Source organism: Anarrhichthys ocellatus, unplaced genomic scaffold, assembly GCF_004355925.1.
Source record: "Anarrhichthys ocellatus isolate YVR2014 unplaced genomic scaffold, GSC_Weel_1.0 scaffold17, whole genome shotgun sequence".
Taxonomy (NCBI): Eukaryota; Metazoa; Chordata; class Actinopteri; order Perciformes; family Anarhichadidae; genus Anarrhichthys; species Anarrhichthys ocellatus.
The window spans coordinates 2858108-2882985 of record NW_022280047.1 but is presented as its reverse complement, the minus strand read 5'-3'; the positions used below and the strand labels follow the sequence as shown (position 1 = coordinate 2882985).

The 24878-nt window shown below is 44.5% G+C and overlaps 1 protein-coding gene across 3 annotated transcripts in view; it reads right to left on the bottom strand.

Annotated features, from left to right (window-relative positions):
- Nucleotides 1-24878, bottom strand: part of fbxl17 (F-box and leucine-rich repeat protein 17) — a 204512-nt gene that overhangs the window by 116108 nt on the left and 63526 nt on the right. For all 3 annotated transcript variants that reach the window (XM_031856172.1, XM_031856171.1, XM_031856173.1), the window contains exons 7-8: nt 18190-18297; nt 7218-7348 (exon numbers count right to left, since the gene is read on the bottom strand). In XM_031856172.1, coding sequence (XP_031712032.1) covers nt 7218-7348; nt 18190-18297 — 239 coding nt within the window. The remainder of the gene's footprint in view (nt 1-7217; nt 7349-18189; nt 18298-24878) is intronic.

The following is a 24878-nucleotide window of genomic DNA, read 5'->3' as shown; positions in this document are numbered from 1 at the left end:
TCTGGAGAGACAAGACGAGGACAAATGTCTGTCGGTCGCTGGTTCGGGCTCCGCTGACATTTTCCATGGCATTTAGAAAACATCCAAGAAAACCAAGAAGGAGAAAAGGGGGAAGGGGGGGTCTTAAAATAGTTTGACTAGGGGAAACATATGTGCAGCGGGGTTATACAATAGATAACATGACCTGAGGGGAGTTTCTCACTCCCCCACAGTCTCTCACGGAGACGAACCTTTGCAGCTTTACTCAGCAGCTACTGATGTTCAATTGGAAGGTTCGTCCTTTTGCTTTCTTCTAATAGTGACACTCAGCTGACTGCGGGCCCCTGTTTATGTCAGAAGTGTAAGTAGGTTAAAAGCAGGGAAAGAAAAGAAGTTCTGCTCAAACCAAGGCCCATATTTATCAAACTGACAGATGGTCCAAATGCAGTGGTGGGCCGTCAGGGCCTGCAAGGCCTTCTCTGCTGGCCTAAACAGAATCACAAAGTTATATCTATTTTATAATTTAATATTTTTTCTTAAATACACTACATGTATTATAATTTATAAAAATATTTTTCCCATTATCTTATTTTCTCATTGCACAGCTACTGTCTTCCTCAGTTGCTCTGCTTCCAGTGCAGCTTGTTTTAAGTAGAGCTTTTATCCAATCAGATTTCACCTCTGTGTCTCTAGGTAAGAACAGGCGCCACAGGCCTGCAGACTCTCAAGTGCATCCATGTGCAGTTTAAGTGAATGGAGACGATATTGTTGATTGTCATAGTCTTCAACCAATCAGATCTTTAGTTTGACATGTTGGGCGTATTCTTTGGCGTGTCAGAGCCTGCTAGCCGGCCTATAGCTACGTCAGCATTACGTGCAGCTCAGTTTCCATGTGCAGCTCTGCAGTGAGGTGCAGTGTGTGCTGTGATTGGTCAGTGGGCGAGCACGTGACTATCGTGAAACGAAGCTTAACAGCAGAGGCTTAGTCGGCGTTGTGAATCACATCACGTGATGCAGCTCAGCCAATCAAATATGGGCATTCTGACACATTTCCTGACTCGAGTGAGATGTACCACACACTGTGACACAGGGGGCTGAGACGAGGAAAGACTTTGCAGAGCAGTACGTTCAATGTTCAAGTTGTGAAAGTAAAATCATAAGACGAACTCTTTAGGCCACGGCTTGTCATTAAGGAATGATGGTGGGTCCCACAGCCAGACCAGCTGAGAACCACTGTACTCCATGAGTGCAGAAAACATATTTTCCTGAATTTAAGCTTCTGCATTTTCCAAGTGCTCTAGTATTAATCAAACGTATTGTAAGCCTCGTACCGAACGGTTTAATACGAATACGTACATAGTTACAGCCTTAAAAACGAATAATAGTTTTGGCGCCATCATGTGGTTATAAGGTGGTATTTCAGCTGCAGGACAGCAGTGAAGGCCCAGGTATAAAATGGACGGCCCGCCACTGTCCAAATGTATCATTTACAATTTACAATTTTCTCATCATATTTCATTGTACACAAAGAATATGAGGTTAGTGGGCGGTGGTGAGCAGAGATTTGCATATAATAGCTAATAAATGACTGAATTCTTATTTCTTATAGCCATACTTTAGTTAGAAATGTTCATACATGAATATAGCCATGTAATACCTTGTTTGAACGCTAGAACCTCCTCTTTCAGACTGTACTTTGTATTAAATCCTTTCGCCTGATTGGCGTTACCTTTCCCGAGCATCTTAAAGGGCATCTTCCTTGACTTTGCTGAAAGAAGGAGCAGAGCGCTCGGTAAACAGTCCCGAGTCTTTCCTTCGTTTGTTTTTTTTACGCTACAAGTTTAAGGTATTCTTTCGTGCAACTCTCTTTGACAGATAACGGCCCTGGTCACCTCCACTGTGGCCAAGCTAAGTAGAGCAACCAACGGTCATTTGACACGTCGTCGATCATACCGATGTATCAAGGGCCCGTTTGATTTTGGGGGTTCAACACTTGTCCAGGCACGGTGGGATCTGCCAGCTGGCTGCAACGGAGGTTACTTGGAATGAGCCTCTGTTGCGAACGCCTCCAAATCCACGCGACTTGCACTGTTTGGAGAAGGTGCGCTTCTGGGAGAATACTTCTCCAATTATTTCCTGCTTCATAAGCTCCTGAAAGTCAGAGAGGGCCCCAGGTCATCCCTCATCCAGTCCGATTTCTGTGCGAGAGGGGGGGGGGCAAAAAGAAGTAGAACAGCCAATTTGGGCTGTGATTTGTGATGCTCATAAGTGATGGCGATATGCAGGGAATGTTAGCCCGGAGGGGAAAAAAAGCAAAGAAGGAGAAAGGGATGAATATCGATTCCCCGGTTTAAATTAAGCTGTCGGAGAGACTGAGAGATGAAGAGAGAGAGAGAGAGAGAGAGAGAGAGCGAGAGAGAGAACACCAGGGCTTTTGGGAAATGCCCAACTTCCAACAATACTGATCTCATATGAAGAAATGACTCATTTGCTCCATGCATCTGCTTTTCAGCAAAGACTTCAGGCCAACTGACCAGAGCTTGCACACATGAAAGGACAGGGGAAGGGGGGGGGCACATAAATCTGCATGTCAACACAGGCTGCGTGTTCAGCAGCAGGGAGTGTAGATGCGGACTCTCTGCTTTGACCAAAACCACTGAGGGGGCTTCACCTCCAACTTATATTGCAGCACACTCACACTTAAACAAACAGAAGCACGACATTCACATGAAAAACAAAAACATGTTTAATGTCCTTATTTCTGGCAGATAAAGTACCAAAATTATACTGCAAAATCAACAGTCTCCGCTGAGAAAAACAGGTCTCTAGGTATAAAAGAATCTTCACACACACACACACACACAGAAATCACAAATACAACATAAGCTCAAGTACAAAAGCTCCCCGGAGTTTCTGTAAGATGAAAAAGGCCGACACCAAGCACCAACAAAACAAAATGAAGGAAAACCATTTAACTTTGACACTGTGTTCTCAACCTGCTTCCAAAAAAAAGTGAGCGCCGCCATTTGCTCTGCCGTTCCACTTTGATCATGACTCGCTCCCCATTTTCAAACGGGGTGACATTTGAAAAACACTATCCCACATCCGCCTGCTATCATCGCCGGATGAGGATACGGAGAAATAACAGGGCCAGCGCGGGCCACCTGCAGCACAGCACATCTCGTCTCCCCGAGAAAATGGCGGTGAACAAAAAAAAAAAAAATAGGCGTCCAACTGTCGCAATCTGCCGTCTGGCCTGCGGCGATGGGAAGACCATATTTGGTCATCATTTCTGCCTTTCCTAAACTGAGACGCCGTTTTTTCGGCCATTACTGGGAGAGATAAGGGGAGCGAGGGGACGCGGTGCTTATTTCTTTATTTTCCTTAAAGATGAGAGATGACAAGACCGAAAAAAGAGAGGAGAAGGGACGAAAATAATGACTGAAGTGCTTTACCACCTACAGAGCCCCATCTCTCAAATTGCCCCTTGTAGGGGGACAAATTGATCCTGGAAATAAGGGGTCATTTCCTCGGCCTGTTTTCCTGTTCACAGCACACTGTCATCAGTTTGAAACACGTTCACCAAAGCTGACCCCGCTGTGCCCTCCCAGAGCTAATGTGAGGGAGGGTTGAGTCTTTACTGTGACAACAAGTGCGTGTGTGTGTGCGTGCTGACTTCCCCAAAAGCAGTGACCACGTTGACCTTTGTATCTTTGAACCTTGAGCCAAATGAACCGTTTCAGCCTCTCTGCAGATATACAGCGACAGTCCGTCTATAGCAGAAAACCATCATCGATCAAATCGCACTATTTAAACAGCCACTAGTCAGACGAGTGTGAGTCCATGTTGATATTGGTGGGTGTGTTTACGTAAGTTGAAAGCTATTATTTAGATTCAAGCAGTTCTTATCGGTTCATGGTCCTTATTATTGTCTAACTATTGGAGTAGCAAATAAATATGCAAGAAACAGCTAAAAACATCACAAAAAATGCAGGCATGCTGTTCAGGGTTTGAGCTTCAGGACGTCCTGTTGTCCAAAGGCCGGAACATAAAGGACCGGGGGAGAAAGAAACCACATTTTTGACGAATCTGGGACAAGAGTTGAAAGAAAAATAGCCTGCTGCACTTCAATGAACGGAGATGACTGGCCGCTGACGGGCGCAGCGGCGACGGGGAATTCAACCCAAGTCAATGAGAAAAGCTTGCTACTATTAACGTTAACGTTACCAGTTACATCGTTAGACGCTTTGACGGTTAACGCTAGCTAACCAGTCAGCAGCCGACGTTTCCATTTACAGTGAGTAAATGTTAACTATGAGGAGTCAATGATATAAATGTAAACCATGTATTTACTTCCTTACTCCTCTGCATGCACTCTGGGTAATAAGGCTGCAACAAGATCTCTCCATCTCCTGTTCTTCCTCTAGCACCAGCTGGCAGGGCCGCTTCTAGCTTTTTGGAGGCTTTATGCAAAATCTTGTTGTTTCTTTTTATCAAACATAACTTTTCAATATAAAAGAATATATATTTAATTTTGATTTAAGTTAGCTGCATTTTTTAATGTAAAGACCAAAACAAACATGCTAATTATAAGTAAACCAATAAAATTACTTTTCAAAATAAAATAAAAAACAATGTTTTGAATGAATTTATGAACAGAATAAAGGAATTACTTTTGATGTTTTCTTTATGTTAAAGGTCACTATGAATGATTTCAACTAATGATAATGTAGAAAAACAATGATTTTACATTCGGGACGGTCCAGATTTATTTCAGGGTAGCTTAGCTTGTTTTTCGGATGGTGAAAAACGGTAGATGAGAGCCCTGATACAGTCACAACCCTAACACACACCTGAACTGGTGTTAAAATCTCACCTCTCTAAACCAGGCTCTGTATTTTTCCCATTATCAACATGGAGCTCTCGGTGCGTGACGTTCTTTTAATCAGTTTGGTTAAATTTACTCCTTAAATGCCCCCCTCTCACTCAATCCATCGGGTTGTGATAAAACGGCTCCGTTGAGGGGAGGTTTGTGCTCGACCACCAAAGCCAGCTTTCCCCCCCCCCCTCCCCCTCTTTCTCCTCTCCTCCCGGCCGCTCAGAGCTGTGTGACTGTAAAGTGTAACGATAAAGCAGCTTACAACTGAAGGCTTTTATTTATTTGCTCCGAGTCCTTGAGAAGCAGACAGCATGTAGGCTACATAATACACACACACACACACACACACAGGTCTGCAGATTCAGGAGGTAGGGCAAAAAGGAAATGGCCCTGCAGTACTCCTCCTCTGGGGGGGGTGGGGGGGTTGAGCAGCGCAGCAGCATCAGAGCAGCGAGCATGTAGGACTCCCCAGCTACGACTGTGCACCTCAACCAGCAACTCACCAACCGTGTGCCGCTACGCACACACAACATCCTATAGCTTTATCTCCCACACAGGCTGCCTCCCCCCCCCACACACACACACACACAATTTTCAATTCCAATATTCCCAGAGGTGATTCAGACACACACACCTTCAGCCCCTGAACCAATGCAGCAAATATCATTATGGAATCAATGCAGCCTTGAATCAATCGAGGCTGTGCGTGTACATGCGTGTGTGTGTGCTGTATGTGCATGAGTGTGATAAAGGGATGAAGTTGATAACACCATGTGCTCCTGTGAGGATTCCACCAAACTCCATGTTTTTTTTTTTTATTATTTTGATTGAAAGGAGGCAGTAGGAGGTAAGGTATTACCATAACCTTCCCACCGCATGTCTGCGCTTAGCTCAATATTGCAGGAATAATTTCACACGTATACACACACCAACACACACACACACACACGCACACATGCATCCTTTGTTGCTATGCACCATGGTAAATTCAATATTGTGTTCACACTCTTAAGCCAAGAGTGGGAGTACAGTCGGCAGAGGAGCCACAGCCTTCGCTGTAAATCAATAGATTAAATAGAAAGGTATGAATAAAACACAAGATAATAAATAAAAGAGGAGATGCTTTACTCTCCTTGCATCTCGTTTGAGAGAGAAAGAGGGAAAGAAAAGAACCAAGTGGGAGCAGCAAGGAAGATGACCAGAATAAAAAAAATAAAGTTATTGTTGTCCTTTCAACTTGTGGTTGAAATTCTTGTGTCCATCCTTCCCTCTGCAGAAGCGTGACTGCGTGCGTAAGGAGTGTACTGTAGCTGTTTTTCTAAGCATGCCATGCTGTTGAATGTGTGCACCACAAACCAACATGTGTCCTTCTGTAAATGTCATTACTGAAAACATCCATGTGGCCTAGAGATAGAAAGGCAGATGTGCCAAACAAGCTTGTGCATAATCGTCTCAAATATGGTTCAACTCCGAAATGCTGTTTGCGGAGTGCGGCCGTGAGTGTGCTTTGTGTGGAGAGCTGTTGAAATCCTTTATCGACGAATAAATGAGTTGATTTAATTGAAAAATCATTCAAACTGTTTCTCCATTGTCCCTCCACAGATTAAAGGGGCCCTGTGGAGTTCATACTCTCACCAAAACATTCCTCCTTGAGGCCTAACAATGCTGAATGCATTTCCTTCCTCGTGACCCATTTGCAAAGCCAATTTCTAAAATATATTGACGGCTCCATTGTTTACATCCACGTTTAGATCAGACAGCAGTCTTCTTCTTCTTCTGCGCCTTCATTGGTACGTTTCTCGGGGTGTCACCGCCACCGACTGTTCATCGGTCAAACAGCTGGAAGGCAGCAGCAGGAATGTGCAGCGTGTCACCAACACGCGTGTGCATTACACAAACTAAAGTAAACACTGCTCCATGGTGCGGCTAGCGGTGGAAAACTCACAATCTCATGCTTACTAAAGGCCAAGGCCTATTTGTGAATATTATTGTGATGCCAGAGAAGCAACTATTAGGCCTACTGCTCATTAATCAATAACAGCTCCCAAATGAAGATAATAAAAACATGACTAATCAATGAAAGACTTCTTCGCTAACTAAGACCCTAAAGAGCCATTAGGGCCCCACGACCCACTGGTCTTCTTTTAGTTGATTCACTTTAAGTATTGGCAAACACATTAGTGTCTGGATTTATCATAATACCACTGTTGGATTATACAAATTAGAATGTATACTAACTGTTACAGTTTTTCCTTTTTTTGCATTTGTCTTTTTTTTCTAACTACGGCTCTTGTTGAACACCTGGCTGTCCGAGGAGGAGGCTCGGCGCTGTACAGTACTGGTCTATAACTCGACATACCTGTCGTTGATGCTCCAGTTGAGGCAGAGGTTGAGGGAGCTGAGGTTGCGACATTTCCTCACCACCTCCATCACCGTCTCATTGTTGAGCTCCGAGATGTGCCGCAGGTCCAGGACATTCAGGTTCCGCAGCTACAGGAGGCAACACACACAGACATGTTTGACAGTCAAAAATAAGCGTTTTGTTGATTACAATAGTTTTTATCAATATAGAAGAGCGGTATTCCGTCGATTAAATGCAAAACTAGGCGGCGCAATCAGAAAACTAAAAGAATATCAAAGATACATTTTCTCCATTTTGGTTTCTGAGGAGAACACATAACAAGCGATTTACAGATCAGACGTGTGCGCTCAGGAATGCAATTTCATTTCAGCTGGACTTTAACAATCCAGCACTCACGCTTTATCTCTTTTACACAAACAGGTATGCGGGAAACACAAAGTCCCGTCTGCTCATGGAGGAACCAGCAGCTGATGTGTCACAAAGCTACAGGAAGAGTAATATTTAGTGAAGGCACGTACGGTATATACACGTCTGCTGAAATAAATGGAAGCTTTTGACGTATCTGCAAGGAGAGTGGAATAAATCTCTCTATACGCTGAGTAAACTTGTTTAGCTCCACATGTACTGAAAAAACAACAGCATGAATGCAGAATGAAACCTAACAAGGCAGATAAACGGCAGAAAGCATCTTGCTGTTACTGTTTATCATTCTGTGCCTGCGTGCCTGGTGTGAGGGGTTATGAGCCAATATGAGCATTCACTTTTCCCCCTCTTCCTTTCATCTCTCCGACTTCCAATAATCCCTCTTTCCGATCTGAATACTTCATAAGAGGGGGTTTAGATTAATCCTCCGGTGAAAATCTCTACTTCCTGAAGCACTCTTAGAAACCCACACCGACGCACAAGCGCTCCCGCACGCCAAGAAAATCACCCACTTTTGTGGCTTTTTCAAGTCACAGCACAGGTGTGTTTTCTCTGATACATACTCGGAGCTATTTAAGGCACAGGTGCATGCACACATATGCGCTCACATATGCACACACACACACACACACACACACACACACCGGGGATGCGAGATAATAGAGGTATGATATTCCGGCCAGCCGCAAAGGGAGGCAGGGAGGTAAATGTCAGGGCCAAGGCTAAAGAGAAAACAAGCTTACAGTTGCTGTTAAGATCACCGAGCACTGTTGTCGGCTCCATAGGCGTGACATATACCTACCAGCATGAGGGGGGGGGGATAAGGGCTGAGGCTCACTGGGTGTTAAGTAAGCACACATGTAAACACTCCTCCCTGTCCCTCCCCACGTACCAAGAGTCAAAACACACACAACTGCAAACAAACAGCGGTGAGTGTGTGATGCTGCAAAAAAAAGGATATACAGTAAATAAAAGGCGTTTAATAAATGGCTTTTTGTTTTTTGTCACTCTTTGACTTGGATCCACACCTCTTGTGATAAAAGTTCTGCTTGGGAATAAAATAAACATGAAGCAGATTTGGTTCGTGGCAAATCCGCCCCCATACTCTGAAGACACGACTTACATATAGGAATGAAACAAACATTCAAACGGCTCACGCGTGTGCAAAGACGGGGTCAAGAATGCAGCCGTGGTCGTCGGGGACAGCTAAACTGACATGATGAACGATGGTATTTAATGAGCAGGGGAAAACCCTCATCTGTGTGAATTAACATAGACAGGAACGTGCACAAGCAGATGCACACGCACGTGTAAAGACACACACGTTTATATACACACACACACACAAACTGTCATTTGCCCCTGTGGCCAGTCTAGGATCGAAGTGCAAAATTATTCATGGAGAATTAGGATGGTGTGTGTGTGTGTGTGAGTGTGTGTGTGTGTGTGTGTGTGTGTGTGTGTGGGGGGGAGGGGCGGGGGGGGGGGGTGGCGGCATTGTTTGCACAACAAAGGCTCTGCAAAAATCAAACCTGAAAGTGGGCTAAGTGACCAGTATTTATGGTTATTCAGCCTGGAGTACATTTTAAAAGCCTCAACATCAAAAGTAGTATTTATTCTCCAAATCCTCAAAACTGCTTAGGTCTGCTGTAGCAGAATTTCTACTACAACCAATAGAAAGCGTCCCATTGATGTGGATAACCAATGAGAAACCAGGCCAACCTGTGTGAGTTTTCATTGGCTGAGAGTGTAGCTAGGTTGAAGAAAAAAAAAAACATTTAGCAGATGTCTGCTTGAAAGGGAAGAGGCAGAGTCACGGCTGAGACTGTAACTTTGTTAATCCATCTGTGGGGGGGGGGAAATAAAAAAAGAACACTGAAGAGAAAATAATAGTTTAGAAGACATCTGACGAAAGAAAAATACCCCTCCAAATCCCGAAAATGAGAAGTGTCACAAAGACAGGCTCTCAGTAATTAGTCACACCTCCAGAATGTGACGAGCCGCGTTGCCAGTGTTTGTTTTCTCAGAGCTGACAGAATATCATAATTTGACTCATAGGTGAACGGTTTTAATGCTTCCAATCGTCTTTAATCATTTCCACTCATGATGCAGATTTCTTTCTGTGAATCAAGAATAAACAGGCGCGGACGAGAAAGAAAAATAAATGGAGAGAAATTGGGGGAGAAGGGAGTGCCGACGAAGCACGGGGAGGGAAAAAAGGGAGACGGGAACAGAGAAGAAGAGGAAAGAGTGAAGAGAGCGAGTGAGCGAGGAAAAGAGAGCAACAGCAGAGAGAGAGCAGGGGATTTGGTGAGGGGTTCGGCAGGTTTTTCTCCTCGTTGGCTGAGGTCTGTAACCAGGCAGAGTCTGTCCCGTCTCCTCTGAGTTGGCAGCTACACCTGGATAATTATTCATGCTGTTCATAAAAACACTGAAACCTGCAGAATCCAGCTGCTCTGAGGCCAGCGTGTCGTCCCCGCCAACGCACGTGCAAGACGCAGAACTGAAGGCTGATTATATGAATATGCCAACGCACACGCACTTTACGTGTACTTGAGTGTTTCCGTTTTATGCTAATGTGAACCCAGACTCCACAACACGCCACGCAGAAATATTTGACTTTTTACTCCACTGCATTTATTTCAACTCACTTTTCAAATTGAGATTTTCTAGAAAAAGATATGATTGATTAATAAATATGTACAAATACTGTCATAAGAGCATATTTAGAAGTACCTCGACCAGATAAAACATTTAAAAACAAATAATAACAACAATAATAATCTTGTATTTGAATTATTACACTCCGTACTTTTGATATTTTCAGTACATGTTTTTGCTCATACTAGTGATACCACCTAAAGCGCTTAGTCAATATGACAATATGATATAAATTATAGTTTTTCAATGGAATCGTATCGTTATGAAATCAAATGTCGAGATATCGTGACACACAATTACATCATCTATATTGATAAAAGCAAGCAAATATTTAATTATACTAAATATGATTATTTTGCACAAGCACTTTTCATTTGTCGAGTATTTCATTCACACAAGAGTACAAAAAAAACATGTATTTATTTCATGGAAATTATGTATTCAATGAATTACCAGAAAACTGCTATATTGTGATATATATTGTTATCGAGGTATGAAAGGACAATATGATAAAACGTTTTGGTACCATCGCCCAGCACTACTTTTACTCAAGCTAAATTATGGATTCTGGAAGCCAAATACAATAATCATAATACCAATGACTATTATATACTAATAGAAGTATTTTTCGGCTGTGAAATTTAACATGAAAAATGAAAGCAGTGAAGTTTAAAACCATCACTGAATCAATTAACCGGTCCTAAAATGTATTTTTTTAATTTCTTAAAAGTCAACCTTCGAGTTTTTAATTAAATTGTTCAATTGTGCCAAAAGAATTAATAATAATAATTATATACAGAGCAGAAAATTGAAAATCCCAGAATCACAACATTGGATATGAATCTCAGTTCACAGACGGAAAACATCACACCTTTACGGGAGAAAAGCAATCACTTCAGATTGTACCAGCGCCGGAGGAGCAAACAGCCGTCGCCACACTTCAGTATTAAAGAGGTTGTTTTAATTCAGTCCACATGAGAGGAGGAGGTCTGTGGGCTCCCACCTGCTTCAATCAGAAGCCTCTCTCCAACACGACAAAGCGAGAGCCGGAGTCAGAGGTCAAACTCAGAACACCGCTTTAAATGAAAGAAAAATGAGCGGAAGGTTTCAAAGGCGCGCTATCTTCCAGCCAAGCATAGGCTGGAGTTCAATATTTGGAGAGGTTGATTAGACACTTTATTACATTAGTGTATGTCACAGTCTGGCAAACAGTGGGTGAGTATGTGTGTGTGTGTGTGGGTGTGTGTGTATACCTCTGACTGCAGAGCTATGACTACCTGTGCTGTTACTTAATTTATTTACACAACGTCAGGCATCATGATGCCAGGCAGGAAGTGGAGGCCTGGTGGACCCCATGCAGAGGATATGATGTCATGGTTTGAACGCCGGCACCAAGCAGCAGGAGCTCACGGCTGTTGCCGTCCATCAAACTCAGTGTCCCGGCTGACAAGCAGCTCGATGACATTTAAACAGAGCGAGCGTTGTTTCCGTCATAAATAGCCAACATGTTTGGGGTTCGGAAAGTATGAGCTGCTATTTCATTGCTGTGGTCGAATGTATAACCGGAGTTTAGTCAATGAAGAATATATGTCCTGCAGTGGGAAATGCATATAGATCCACCCCAAAAAAAACCAACACATGCACGGCCTGTGAAAAATGGAGGTTAAAAAAAGAAGCTTTTCAGTAAAACTTAACAGGCGTAACGGTGGAAACTCTCCATTCTCAGACGGGCAGAGATGAGTAGACACAAGCTGAAATCCTCCGAACAATGCAGGTGGAAGTTTAGACAGTCACTTTGAAGCGACATTCAAAGTCCTGAGCGAAGAAGTCACAGGGGTGTTGCCGAAGTGGCATTGTGGGCCCCGACACATTTTGCTCGGCTGTCCGCATGTGTTGGAGGCCGTGTGAGACGGGGTGAGGCGGGGGAGGGAGGGAGGGAGAAAGGTGGGACGAATGGCAGCGGTGTCATTAGGTGAATACAAGCGCGCACTCATGCATATACGCTTTGTTTTTTGCTTTTGTTTGTTTGTCTTCTTCCATATCGGAGCATCCCAGACAGTTCAGTCACACAGGAGAAAGCTGTGTCGAGACAATCCCTCTGCGGCAGGCCTAAATCACACGCTGCCCCCTCCCTCCAGACGAACACTCAGGGAAAAAAAGCATACAGACATATAAATACATAGAGGCCTGTGCAGACAGATTGATATGAATATTTGAAATAGGACTGAGGCAAAAGCTGGAAAGGCCACGGGTCTGGTATCACAAATACATTGTCTGCATCAGTCACGGACCGGTGAGCTGATCCCTGAGTGTGTGTGTGTGTGTGTGTGTGGTTAACTTCTGTATTTATCTGTCTCATGCCCATCTACTGTCTATCACTTATTTGCCCCCTCTCCTACCTCCTTCCTCTATCTCTCTCGCTCTCTTCCTCCCTTAGTCTCTAATCCTGCATGTGTTGGTGTTGATAACAAACTCGGCGGCGAGGAAAGGCTCGAGGAGATAGAGAGCGTTGGTTTCTCTTCGGCGCTCTAAGCCAAATGACCACATAGGCACGCACACACACACACACAGACACATACACACACACACGCACGCTTGCACGCCAAATTGCGAGTCAGTGCGACAGCACTGGATGACAGTCACAGTACAGTGACACTAGTTGGGCCAATAATGAGACATGATATCCCCCCTCCCCCCCTCCAGAGGTCAAAAACCTCTCTATCTCCGTCTGTCTCTGGGTTAAATGTCTCAGAGCCAAATGAATTATTCCTCAATTACTTTTGCAAAAGACACACATCATCCTTAGGCCCTTCTCTGCTCATTATATTCATAAATCCCCCAATCTCCTCCGTACAGCGGTGAAGAAAAATTATTATTACAATTTCGACTCATTCTGCGACCCCCACAACCCCATTACCTTTCTTCCTCCAAATCCCCTCTGCTCCTTCATTTCCCCTTTATCCTCTCCACCGCCCCCTGAGACACAACACACACGTGCAAGTACACAGTCACACACACACGTTTGTACATCGCAAAAAGGTACACATAGACGTAAACACACACACACACACACACACGTACGTACTTCCCTGGTTCGTGTTGGGGGTTATCAGTTTGACACAGGGCACTGTGATTATGTATTTTCTGTGCTCCAGTCAGAGGGGGGGAGATAAGGGGCCGGCAGACTGCAGCAAAGCCAGACACCACTCATCCTACATGGGGAGGGAGTGGTGGAGTGGAGGGTGGGAAGGTGACAGACCTGTATCTTCACCTTTGTTTGTGTTGAACCACTTTAAAACCTCTTTCTAAACCTTTGGTCATGTGGTCATGGCAATTACATATACATATATATATATATATATATATATATATATATATATATCTTTTTTTTTTTTTCTCACCGTTTAAAAAAAATTAGGATGGCAAGACAAATCGGAACTCAGGATGTAGCGAGTACATGCGGCTCCACTGAGCCACCGGGATGGACAGAACATATGACTCTGGTTATGAAATTAAATAGCTTCCCTGTCAAAATCCAGACTGTTTTATTTGCTCATAAACACACACAGAGAATGAGGTATTGCCCCGTGGTCCAATTCTGTCAAATTTGGAGAGCATTTCTTTTTTCCTGGGGAAGAACAACAAAAGCACTGGAGCGGCACGGCTGAATTAATCTACAAGACCCCAAATTAAGTCCAGAAACCTCCAAGTTCTGCACATCAGAGAGACAACACACAGCTATTACCGTCTCCAAATATACCTCGTTTCATCTCTGACACATTCTTCAACAGTCTCTCCATTTGTTATGTCGTTGGCCTCTCCTCACTCTCTCTCTGTCCCGAGGGTGAGACATTTCTCACACACACACACACACACACACACACACAAAGGCATTTTGAGGCCCACAGGGCAGTGATAGGCTGATGTATGAGGAGGGGCATTGTGGGTAGGCATGACGAGCAAAGGGAAGCCATCAGTGGGACATCTAAGGCTCGGGGAATGAAGGCTCTCTGGCACCCAGCGCTGCTCTCAAACACTGGCTCTCTGATAGAGCCGACCTTGGACTTAATCACTACCAGAAGAAAAGAGCGCCGCTTGACGGGAAGATGGAAGGACGGTGGGAGAGCGCGCGCGCGTGTGTGAGAGAGAAACACAGGAACCACAAGAGTAAAAGAGAGAGAAATGCAGAGCGACACTGACCAAAAGCAGAACGAGACTGGACAGAGAAGTAGACGTGAACAGGTAACGACACCGCTCAGAGAGAAGGATAATGACTCTGCTGGTGTGGCCGAGGCGGCTTGAGAAGCAGAGGGAGAGCACACAAAATACAGCATGTTATCCACACAAAGATACGCACATCTATAGCGCTTTCAATGTCTGAGGCTGGGAAACCCCCTGAAACTGAATTAGTAGAGGGACTCATCTCATACAGGTCCTCAAGCTAGCTGCTGAGGGGGAGCGAGGAATCCCCGAAAAGCTCTGGGACACCCACCTCGAGATGGTTTGTATCCCAGACGACGGCCTTGTGATGTGACAAGCCTCATCAATAAAACGATTATTAATGTCAAGAGCTTAGAGCCGGCTTTGAGCTTCAATCTCAACACCCACCATAAAATTTAAAAAAAGGAAATGTTGACAGCGGTACGGCAACACAACAGACCACATCAGCCGCGTGTTTTTGTTTTGATGTCGTGCGTAATGTTTGATTCCCGACCAGGAAGGAGAGCCTGTTTTCGATTAGCAGGGCTTTACTCTCTCAGCGCGCGGGAATCTCGATTGTTCCCTTTTAGCCGCTAACAAGACGATGATTTATCAAACGCCGCCTGGCTACACATATTGAGCGGCGTTGCCCATCACAGAGGAGACGCGCGGCTCCACTAGAGGGGCACACATGTCGCAGCGTTACAGCTACTCCACAGACCACGTGCATCGAACTCAACCATTTCCAACCATCGGCTCACGTGATTAAGAAAATACAATTTCAATCGATTTCCTCAAACCCTAATTTGTGAGAAGTCGGTATAAAAAAAAAAGAATATCAATCTGAAATGAGTGTCATATGAGAGAATTTAATAAAAGTAATGGATTTTCTCCCCTTTTTTTCTGGTGGTAGCTGAATAGCAATATCAGAATATTAGAGAGAGAGAGAGAGAGAGAGAGAGAGAGAGAGAGAGAGAGAGAGAAATCAAGTGGGAGGGAGAGTGTGATAATCGAACAAGAGGAGCGCTGCGGTCCTGGAATCGCATGCGGGTCCACGGAGTCATCAGAAATGCAACGATTCTAAACGCGAGAATATGATTTTCAATCGACACAGGATGGGACCAAGTGGGAGCGAATGAGAGGAGGAATCAACTGCTAAACGAGATAATTACTGTCAGAGATTATAGAGGGACGGAGAGAAGGGGGCACAGAGACAGAGGGGGACTGAGATGACAGAAACAAAGAGATCAATGTGTGCAGGCAAAAATAAACGTGGTTAAAGTCTGCACTTTGAAACATTTCTGCCTCATCGGGATTCATGGTATGCCAGGAAGTTAAAAAAGTATTTTCTGAGGAAAGTTTAAGTGGTTGATTGGATCTGGCTTACAGTTATCACCCTTTCAGCTGAAGCCTTTCTGAAGATGTTTACTCTGTGTAATGAGGGGTAGTCCGCTTGATTTTTGAGACTGATTTGAGAGTCTAGAAAATCCAATAACAATGTATTGCCCTATAGGATCTATTTACATAAACACATAACATTCTTTGTTTTTCTGTCCTTTAATTAAAGAGTAACCTGAATCTTGCCTTTGCTGACTTCAGGTGGTTTAAATTCTCGCCTCGCTGCAGTGACGTAGAAGTGTACCAAGAGGTGCGTCAGTACACTGTGATGTCACTGTTGGGTGCTGTTACAGGTGTGAGGGGTGAGATTCAGGGTGGGTCGAGGGGTACAGTTGGAAAATGAACTACGCAATGGTGCCCAAACTATCTGATTCCTGCAATGCATTTTCTTTAGTTGTCTATTGCTCCAATGAGGAGGTATTAAAAAGACACTCAGTGGCCACTTTATTAGGTACACCTGCACAATCGAATGCAATTCAATACTGCAGCTCCGTCGTAACATCTTCATGAAATGTTTTTACTGACTTTGTCGTATACGTGTAAATTCAATCATATGTTTATTATTTAGGTAGTAATACATATGGTTTGTGTAGTACTGCACTACTAAAATCAATGCTCGACAATATCATTTTATTAAGACTGCTGTGACAGTGTCAGATAAAGCTTAAAGGGACAGTAGATTTCAGATGACTGAAAGGACTTTGCTGTTGAGTTGTTATTTTTTGGCACTTTCAGCACCACAAGCCGAGTGACAATTATAGTCCAATCATCAGTTCAGTAATATTGGACAGAAATTAGACATCTCTAAGGCTAATATCTCAAAAACTTGCCTCTCACACCAAAACGGTAAGGTAAGATGCCTTTTTGATTTTGGGGGGGGGGGGGGGAGAGAACGACTGTCCCTTTAACGTTTTAAGCATTATAAGAGTAGACTGTATAGAGGAACAGTTGTATTGGATTGCATTAGAGGTTGGGGGTTATACAAATGCATAATGTACGTGTGTGTGTGTGTAGTAGTGTAAATTCGATAGTGTGTTACTTTTGCTGTATGAAGTTGGTCAAAATGGGAAATGTGGTTCTGTACGCATCTCTGATATCTCAACTCAACTCAAACCCACAATTTATTTAAATAAAAAAACGAAAGCAAAGCAAAACATAAAAAAGTTATTTTTCAGATGAATTTAAAACTGGCGTTTTAAAAATATATGTTTAAATATGATCAGATTTATTAACTTGCTCATCTGAACTCCTAAAACTTCACCTTGGTTAATACTGTAATAAATAATAATGAGGTGTGCTAGACTGTGCGTGTGGGCCGATGTGTATGCGTCCACCTCCAGGTATGCTAATGCTGTTATGACTGGCTGGCTTCATTACTGTCTGTCTACAACACACTGGCCAAGGTCAGTGGAGGCTGCAGAGATGATAGGGGGCCAAACCCATGAGCACAAATTAATCTGCTGTTTAATCTAATAATGCAGCGGGGCATCGGGTGTCTCAGTCCTATTAACACAACTGTAATTGCATTTGAGGAGGAATGGATGCACGCAGCCCACAAGGGTACGTTCACACTCACGTGTACACCCGAGTTCATCAAACACAAATCGAATTGTATTACACAAGCACACACGGGTGCGGACATACCACGCACAGTCACACACAGGTGGACACACACACACACACACACACACACACACACATCCCACACGGATGTTAGTTTGGGAAACGAGAAGAGAAGTGCGGTGCTTACTGGTGAATTCAATCCCAGCAATCACCGGGTGAGTGCATGTGTGTCCATGTTTATGTGGCACGGAACGACTTAAAACTGCCGAGCCCTGCTCATTAGCATGGTAATATCCAAACAGCGGGGTGTAGTCGCAGCAGCAGCGTATTATTAGGATTCATCTCATTAGGCTTTCATGAGATTTTAAAGTTAACACCAAATAACTTCAAAACTGAGTCTGAGATAAAACACACAGCGAGGTCCTGAGTTTACTTTCCAAAAGTTAATCCCCCCCCCCTGGAGACACTGCAGGGCCGCCGGCGACCTGGAACGCTGGCCCACGGTAACGGCATCAGACTAAAGTCGTCGTCACGCTACGGAACTTCAGCTGACATTTACTGAGACAAGTGATGACTTCAAAGAGCTGATAGAGTGCACTTCTGTGGTCTGTGCTGGAGGAACCGCGCTATCTTGACTTTTACCGGAAGCAGACACACGATTTGAGTTCTCGTAATGGGTCGTGGACGAGGGTCCCAGGGAACAACAGGAGCGTGCGATACTTACCGCGGTAAGATGGATGACTCCCTGGGAGGTCACCGGGCATCCCATGAAGCCAACGAACTGCAGCTCAGGGCAATGCTCTGCGACGGCTCGCACGGACCGATCGGTGACCTGGAGGATAGAAAAGCAGAGGGAGGACGGTTTAAAGGCGCCGCCCAGGTGAGAAACCTCTTTATCGTCACAGGTAAAATAGTTGTGACTGGTATTCCTCAAGAGGATTGTGTTTTTCTTTGATTTAATTCATTCACTAAACACAGGTTAAGAATGTTTCATTCATTTACATTTCCAGGGTTTACATATGGGAATCAAGGTTTAAGTTTTGTGTGTGTGTGTGTGTGTGTGTGTGTGTGTGTGTGTCTGTGTGTGTGTGTTTTGCATTTGACGAACAGCAGAGAAGAGGAGGATCACTGAAGGAGGAGAGGAGCGGGAGGAGGATACCAGAGAAAACAGCTAAAAGAGCAGTGTGGGCGTCGGCCTGTGATGGATGGACCGCTGGCCAGCCTTCACCCAGCCGTCCATTAACAGCTCATAATAGACCAGAGATCGATAGGGAAGCAGAACATTTCCACCAGCTCCCACTGTACACATCAATATGGGTATCAATACCCCCCCCCCCATTACACTCAACACTGCAACAATATGTGGGAGATTGTTTGTCCTCGCTGAAGGCTTCCTCTGTACTTCCTCAAACTTTTCGTCAATCACTGACAAAACAAGATGCGAAGCAGAGAGACAGAAGAGAGAGAATTGACTGTAAGCTGTGATTAATCGGGAAAATGAAGAAAAACAAACATCAACAAATGTTAGAGGACAAAACAATCACTTTTTCAAGACATCCCTGTCAAAGTCTTCAATGTTTCTTTCTGAAATTCACATAAAATACATTTGAATACATGCAAAACACACATCAACTAGTGATGGGTGCGTACAAAACACAAAGTTTTCCGAATGAAATTAAAAGTATTTGAAAAAGGCTGTCAGAGTGCACTGAAATCTAACTCTGACATGTTTTGAAAAGTAAATGAAAAGAATGCCTGAAATTTGATGTTTAATACGAACAACTGAGCAGAGAGACATTATGAACATTTAAATACTAGACGGCTCAAGAAGACTGGGACTTGAGAAGGAGGCATACTGTAAGTTACAATGCACCATTAAGGTAATTCAAATTAATCAGACACTATTTAGGTATAATCTGTTGTTTTCTCAGACACACTTAAGCCGCGTTGCCACCAAGTAGTCCAGTTCTGTTCAGTTCATTAAACAGAGCGGTTGTTTTCTTGTTTCCATTAACAGAAGCTGTAGATAGTACCTGGTAGCCGATCGGCTGAGAATCCCGCCTACATCTGCAGTAGAAACACGGCATATGGAAAAGGACCTGGAACTAACAGTGTGACAAAAGGCGAAGGAAAAACAAAAACCACTTCCATAGAGCTGAAGGAAACTCTTGAATTTGCTATTACGTATGTGTTGGTGAACTTGCCATCAACTTCTATAGATGTCATCAACAACTCTTCAGATCAATAAGAATCGAGTGAAAGGAACAGCAGCGGAAAGCTTTGCAGCTTCCTTATTGCTTCTTCTGTTTCCGATGCAAAAGGAGGGATTCTTTACAGTCTGACTGAACTATTAGTCATAATGCAGGACGGTTTACAAACCTCCTGAGCAACTGTACTGCCCTTTCAAAAGATGATTAATTACACTGACGAGCATTCCTTTACGACCGATGTGCTAGTCCGTGTACTTTTTGGTTTCCGGGTGATGAGTGCACCTCTGTGTCGTCGCGCTATGCTTTAGCTTAGCCCTTTTAGAGCGACACATTTGGGTTGAAATGTTTCGCAGGGTTTAGATGCGCACTGCTAGTGGACGTCACACTGTGACCAGACAGCCGGGAGCACAAAGCCATTCTCCCGGCCTCACTTCTGTTCAGCCTGAGCACTGGTGTGCTCATAGATCCATTTGACGCCCTACCTGGTAACACTGATTACACTACTATTTGTAAGCCTGGCTCCATTACTGATTACGATACTTGTTCATACACCTCACTCTCTCCCTCTCTTTCTCCCTCACTGGCTTCTGGCTTCCTCCCCCCGTCCAGGTCTACCTTAAAGGTTACTGAGTCAAGGCAGAGGAAGATGGAAAACCCAGAGAGACAGCCAGGGGAAAGGGAAGTCACAAGAAGGAATGAACAAGGTGTCCATTCGTCTTTTACCAAGTCACATGCAGCATGGCTTATCTGGGTAAAACACCTCCTATAAACTCTGGTGGAGCTCAAAGGAATGTTTCTCACCTTATCAGAAAGAAGACAAAGTGCTTTTAAAGCACAAAATGGTTGATAAAGGAGTGTGACTGCGGAGGCCCCTGCAGTCACAGGTGAGGCAGTGGGAATACGTTTTGGGGTGTAATTTAGCGAAGAACAAGCTGTTAGAGAACGAGGTCTGTAAATGAATAGTTGTACCATCTACTGTATGTAATTCTGTCTAAAAGGTTTCTAGGTAAGTATTAGTCTTCTGTCTCTATCTGAAAAACACAACTTCAATTGACAGACAAAAGGAGGGCATTGATGCTTTTAACTTTGTAGCAAAGCCCAGCTTTATGGATGGCAATGTTGGTTGGTCGGCCTTACACTTTGGTAAAGACCATAGACTGTATATAAGAAGTGGACGTAGCCACCTCGACGTCACCCGTTGGTTCGTGGTCTAGGGTTTGGAAGCCTTGAGCTTGGCATTTTGGCCGTCGCCATATTTGTTTATTGGAACCAGAAGTGGCACAGCTGAGTATAACCGAACGCTGAATAATGCTCCCAAAATGTCACCATTAGCTTTCATGAACTGATAAAACACTGTCACAGGGTTAAAACGATCAGACAACGCCCTGGTAGTAACCTGTCAATCACAAGGTAGCCCCGCCCTAAAGCATACCCTGCTTTATCGTCTGCTCTAAATGGGACATCATTTAATAAATGAACATCATGCTGTATTAAGAAGAGTTGAAACTAGAGATTGAGACCATAAACTCATGTTTACAATGTTTACTGAGGGAATAAATCAAGTGAGAAGTAGAGTCATTTTCTCATAGACTTCTATACAATCAGACTTCTTTTTGTAAACAGAGGAGTCGCCCCCTGATGGCCATTAGAGAGAATGCAAGTTTAAGGCACTAATGCGCAAATAAACTGGTGAGCACATATAAACATATCAGCTACACATTAGCATGCTGGCATTGTCCCTGTGAGCATGTTAGCATTTAGCTGTGCGCTCACAGAGCTGCCGGTACGGCTGTACACAAAGGCATTCTGCACAGTAGAAGTTATTGTTTTTAGCAGCGGTGGAGATGTCGGGGGGAAAAGCAGGTTGCGAGGGAGCTGTGCATAGTTGAGCAGCATCCTTCCTCCTTCCAACTGTTCTTTAAGCCTTTTACACAAAGTAATAAAACTTCTCACCCAAAACAGAACTGTTCGTCCTGGACACAGCAGTGTGTGCGCCAGTTGTAGCCTCACTGTACTTGCAAGCTTTGTACAGAACACTTTTTTCAGAGCAATCAATAACGGGATGCACCTTAGAATTCTACGCCTCAGGTTTGGACCCACCGCACAACTCCCTGCAGTCAGGAAAGATTAACTGAAGGTGAGTCAGCGCTCTCGCTCTGAGACACTGATGCATATGGAACCTGATCTGCTGGGCCGGGTGGAGACGGGAGGAAGAGTACAGCGGAGTTGTATTTTTGAGTATGAAACTTGGAAGAAAAAAATAAATAAATTAGCCTCCAGAAGGACCAGTCTGAGCTGAGCAGCTGGCAGGTGAAGTGTGCTGGCCAGAGCCCCCCCCCCCCATCACGGCCTCTGCCAAAAAACCATCAAGGAAAGCATTTTCGGGTTGACTACCAGCACAATCAAAAAGCTACGCACCGCCGTGACCCTTAAATCAGAACCGTCTGTGAAAGAAGCAAACGAATCACAGCAGAGGCCACCCCCAGACTGTCTTTCATACTGGTGTTTGTGCTGCAAGAGTGTGTAGGTGCAGTTGTGTGTGTGTGTGTGTGTGTGTGTGTGTGTGTGTGTATTCACTTGTGTGCAAAAGCAGAGGAGCAGGTTACACATCTACAGTAACTCTCAGCAGGTGAGAGGGGAGGCAGAGGAGAGAAAAAATAAAATTCCACCAGAGCAGAACAGGCCAGGAGGGCATGTACCGTATCAGATTAAGTTTGTGTGTGTGTGTGTGTGTGTGTGTGTGTGTGTGTGTGTGTGTGTGTGTGTGTGTGTGTGTGTGTGTGTGTGTGTGTGCGTCAGTGAGGCCATATGAGTTTGTAACTAAGATTTGTCTCCAAACCACAAACACCAAAAAACCCGTCCCAAATTTCTCTTTGCTCCCCCTCCCTCCTCTCCCTCAACCTTTCATGGACTTTGATTTAAAAACACAAAAAGAGACATGGCAGGGCTTTGGAGAAGAAGTGGCTCGCCAAGAGAGGCCTTACAGCCTTTTAGAAGGGATCTGGTTTAATGGTCTCTGGGTGAAGGAGGTAAGGAAAGCAGGGGGAAAAAAAATAAGAAAAGTGGGCTGGAATGGTGGAAATGCTGCAGTCATAAAGATAGCCTTTGTGTGTGTGTGTGTGTGTGTGTGTGTGTGTGTGTGTGTGTGTGTGTGTGTGTTAAAGAGCTGGAAGGTAATTGTTGAGAGTGCTGTGGTAGCAGAATGGGGTAATGCTGTATGTGAGTGTGTGGTTTTTTTGTCTGGCGGCGTGTTCTTACAAAACGCTGGGGCAGCACCCAGGGGCCACATCTCATCCAATAAGGGCATTTAAGCTTGTCAATATCGTCTATCATACGACTCGTTTGACTCGGGCGAAGCAGACGTAGACGGAGGAAGAGCGAAGCAGATCGCCGTCCACCCACCTTGTTCGATAGTTCTCTCTGAAGTTTTACGCCCCTCCCTTCCTTTGGAACCGTCCGATTCTCACCAACAAAAACAACCCGCACACCCTCCCCTCACATCATTCATTTGTGTTCTTTCTTTCTTTAATTCCCTTCTTTGTGCTTATTCGGCCCTCGCGCTCGCACACACACGCGCACACGCACACTTTCAGGTGAAGCCGGTTTCATCAGCGAGCGATACGCCAGGGTGTGTGTGGAGGGCAGGCACACTGTCATTTGTCTAAGTTTGAAACTCTGATACACAATCGCATACACACACACACACACACACACACACACACACACACACACACAAACAAACTCATTCATCCCGCACACACACAAATACACTTTCTAGCCCCCAACTCTCCAAAGAAAGTAAAACCCTGCAGAACTTTTTTCTTTCATTGCCGACCGGAGCTCGTCGATCCTCGTTAGACCTCCCAACCAGCTGTGGCTGATGGGCGACCGTTGAGAAATGTAGCACATGCAGAAGGCACTCCCCTAAGTTACATTGTACTGGTTGCCAGCAGCCATTTGTCAGTCAAACAAGAGTCGGCAGCGTCATTGAGTTGCTAAGCTTCGAGGATTTACCCAATGTTCAGCAACATGGAAACATGTTGTCATCTGGACCAAAGAGAGGATGCAGCCATGAGCAGCTCAAGTGTAGGCTGCTAATTGTCATCTAAGATCTTTGTCTGTTTTTATATTTTGCCGGACGATCCTGCATTTTTATTTTACCCAGAACCCCCTGCGTCAGCATCCCCATTGCGGTAACACAGCCCATTCAAATGACTGAGAGGGTGTGTCTGTGCCCCCCCCCCACAGGGCTTGATAGTCAAGAAGAAACCTTACAATCTAAGAAGAAGAAATAAAAGAACTTCCCAAAGTGCTTGGACCCGTCTGAAACAAAGTTGCATCCACTGCTACCTCACAGTGACAAAGATGTTTAAAATCAGGCCACGGAATATCATGTCGTCTTTATGAAAGCTCTCACTTACTGAATCACACGGTGCAATTTCAGAGATTTCCAATAAGTGCAATCGCACACATTTCCAGTATTACCCATAAACAAGGATGCCGGCTGCAGGCCTGCGAGGTGCAAATTGAAGTGGGACGATTTTCATCAAAGTTCTATTCTTTCCGAGGTAATCATTTCCCCCCATAAATACTCTTAGGGGTGATACTGCAGTGGGTTCATCACAGCCTTAAAACACACACACACACACAAACTTAGATGCACACTCATAAAGTTGTGCGCACACACACACACACACACAAAACTTTGTCTCTTTTTAAAGAGCTCAGATGGGCTGTATTGACGCTAAGGACTGGTGATCTGGCAAAAAATCTAAATGAATACTTATCATCCTCTGTAATATCCGATGCCTGGAGACAAAGGCAACACGGAAAGTCATAAAGTTTTACTACAGCGAGGGAGAGTCTCTTTACTGTGCTGTCTCTGTGCTGATGAGCAGGCACTGTGCTCTAAGTGCGGGGCGGTTCGCTCGCAGCTACAAGCGCACGCGCATTGATCAGAAAGGCATCGCGGGGACGAGCCAAAGAAGAGCTTCGGCGAAGCCGGTTCACATTTGAATCTGCAGGAAAGCGAGGCCGCATGAGTTCAGTCTAGACAGATGTGACGCTGCTCTTCTCCAGCGATCCAGCGCGATGCTTTTCTTGGCCAAAAACTGGGGGACTCGTCATATTTATGAGACGTGATGAGACAAGAACGTGGGATGGATCACAGGGAGGGACAAAGGAGAAGGAGAGAGAGGGGGGG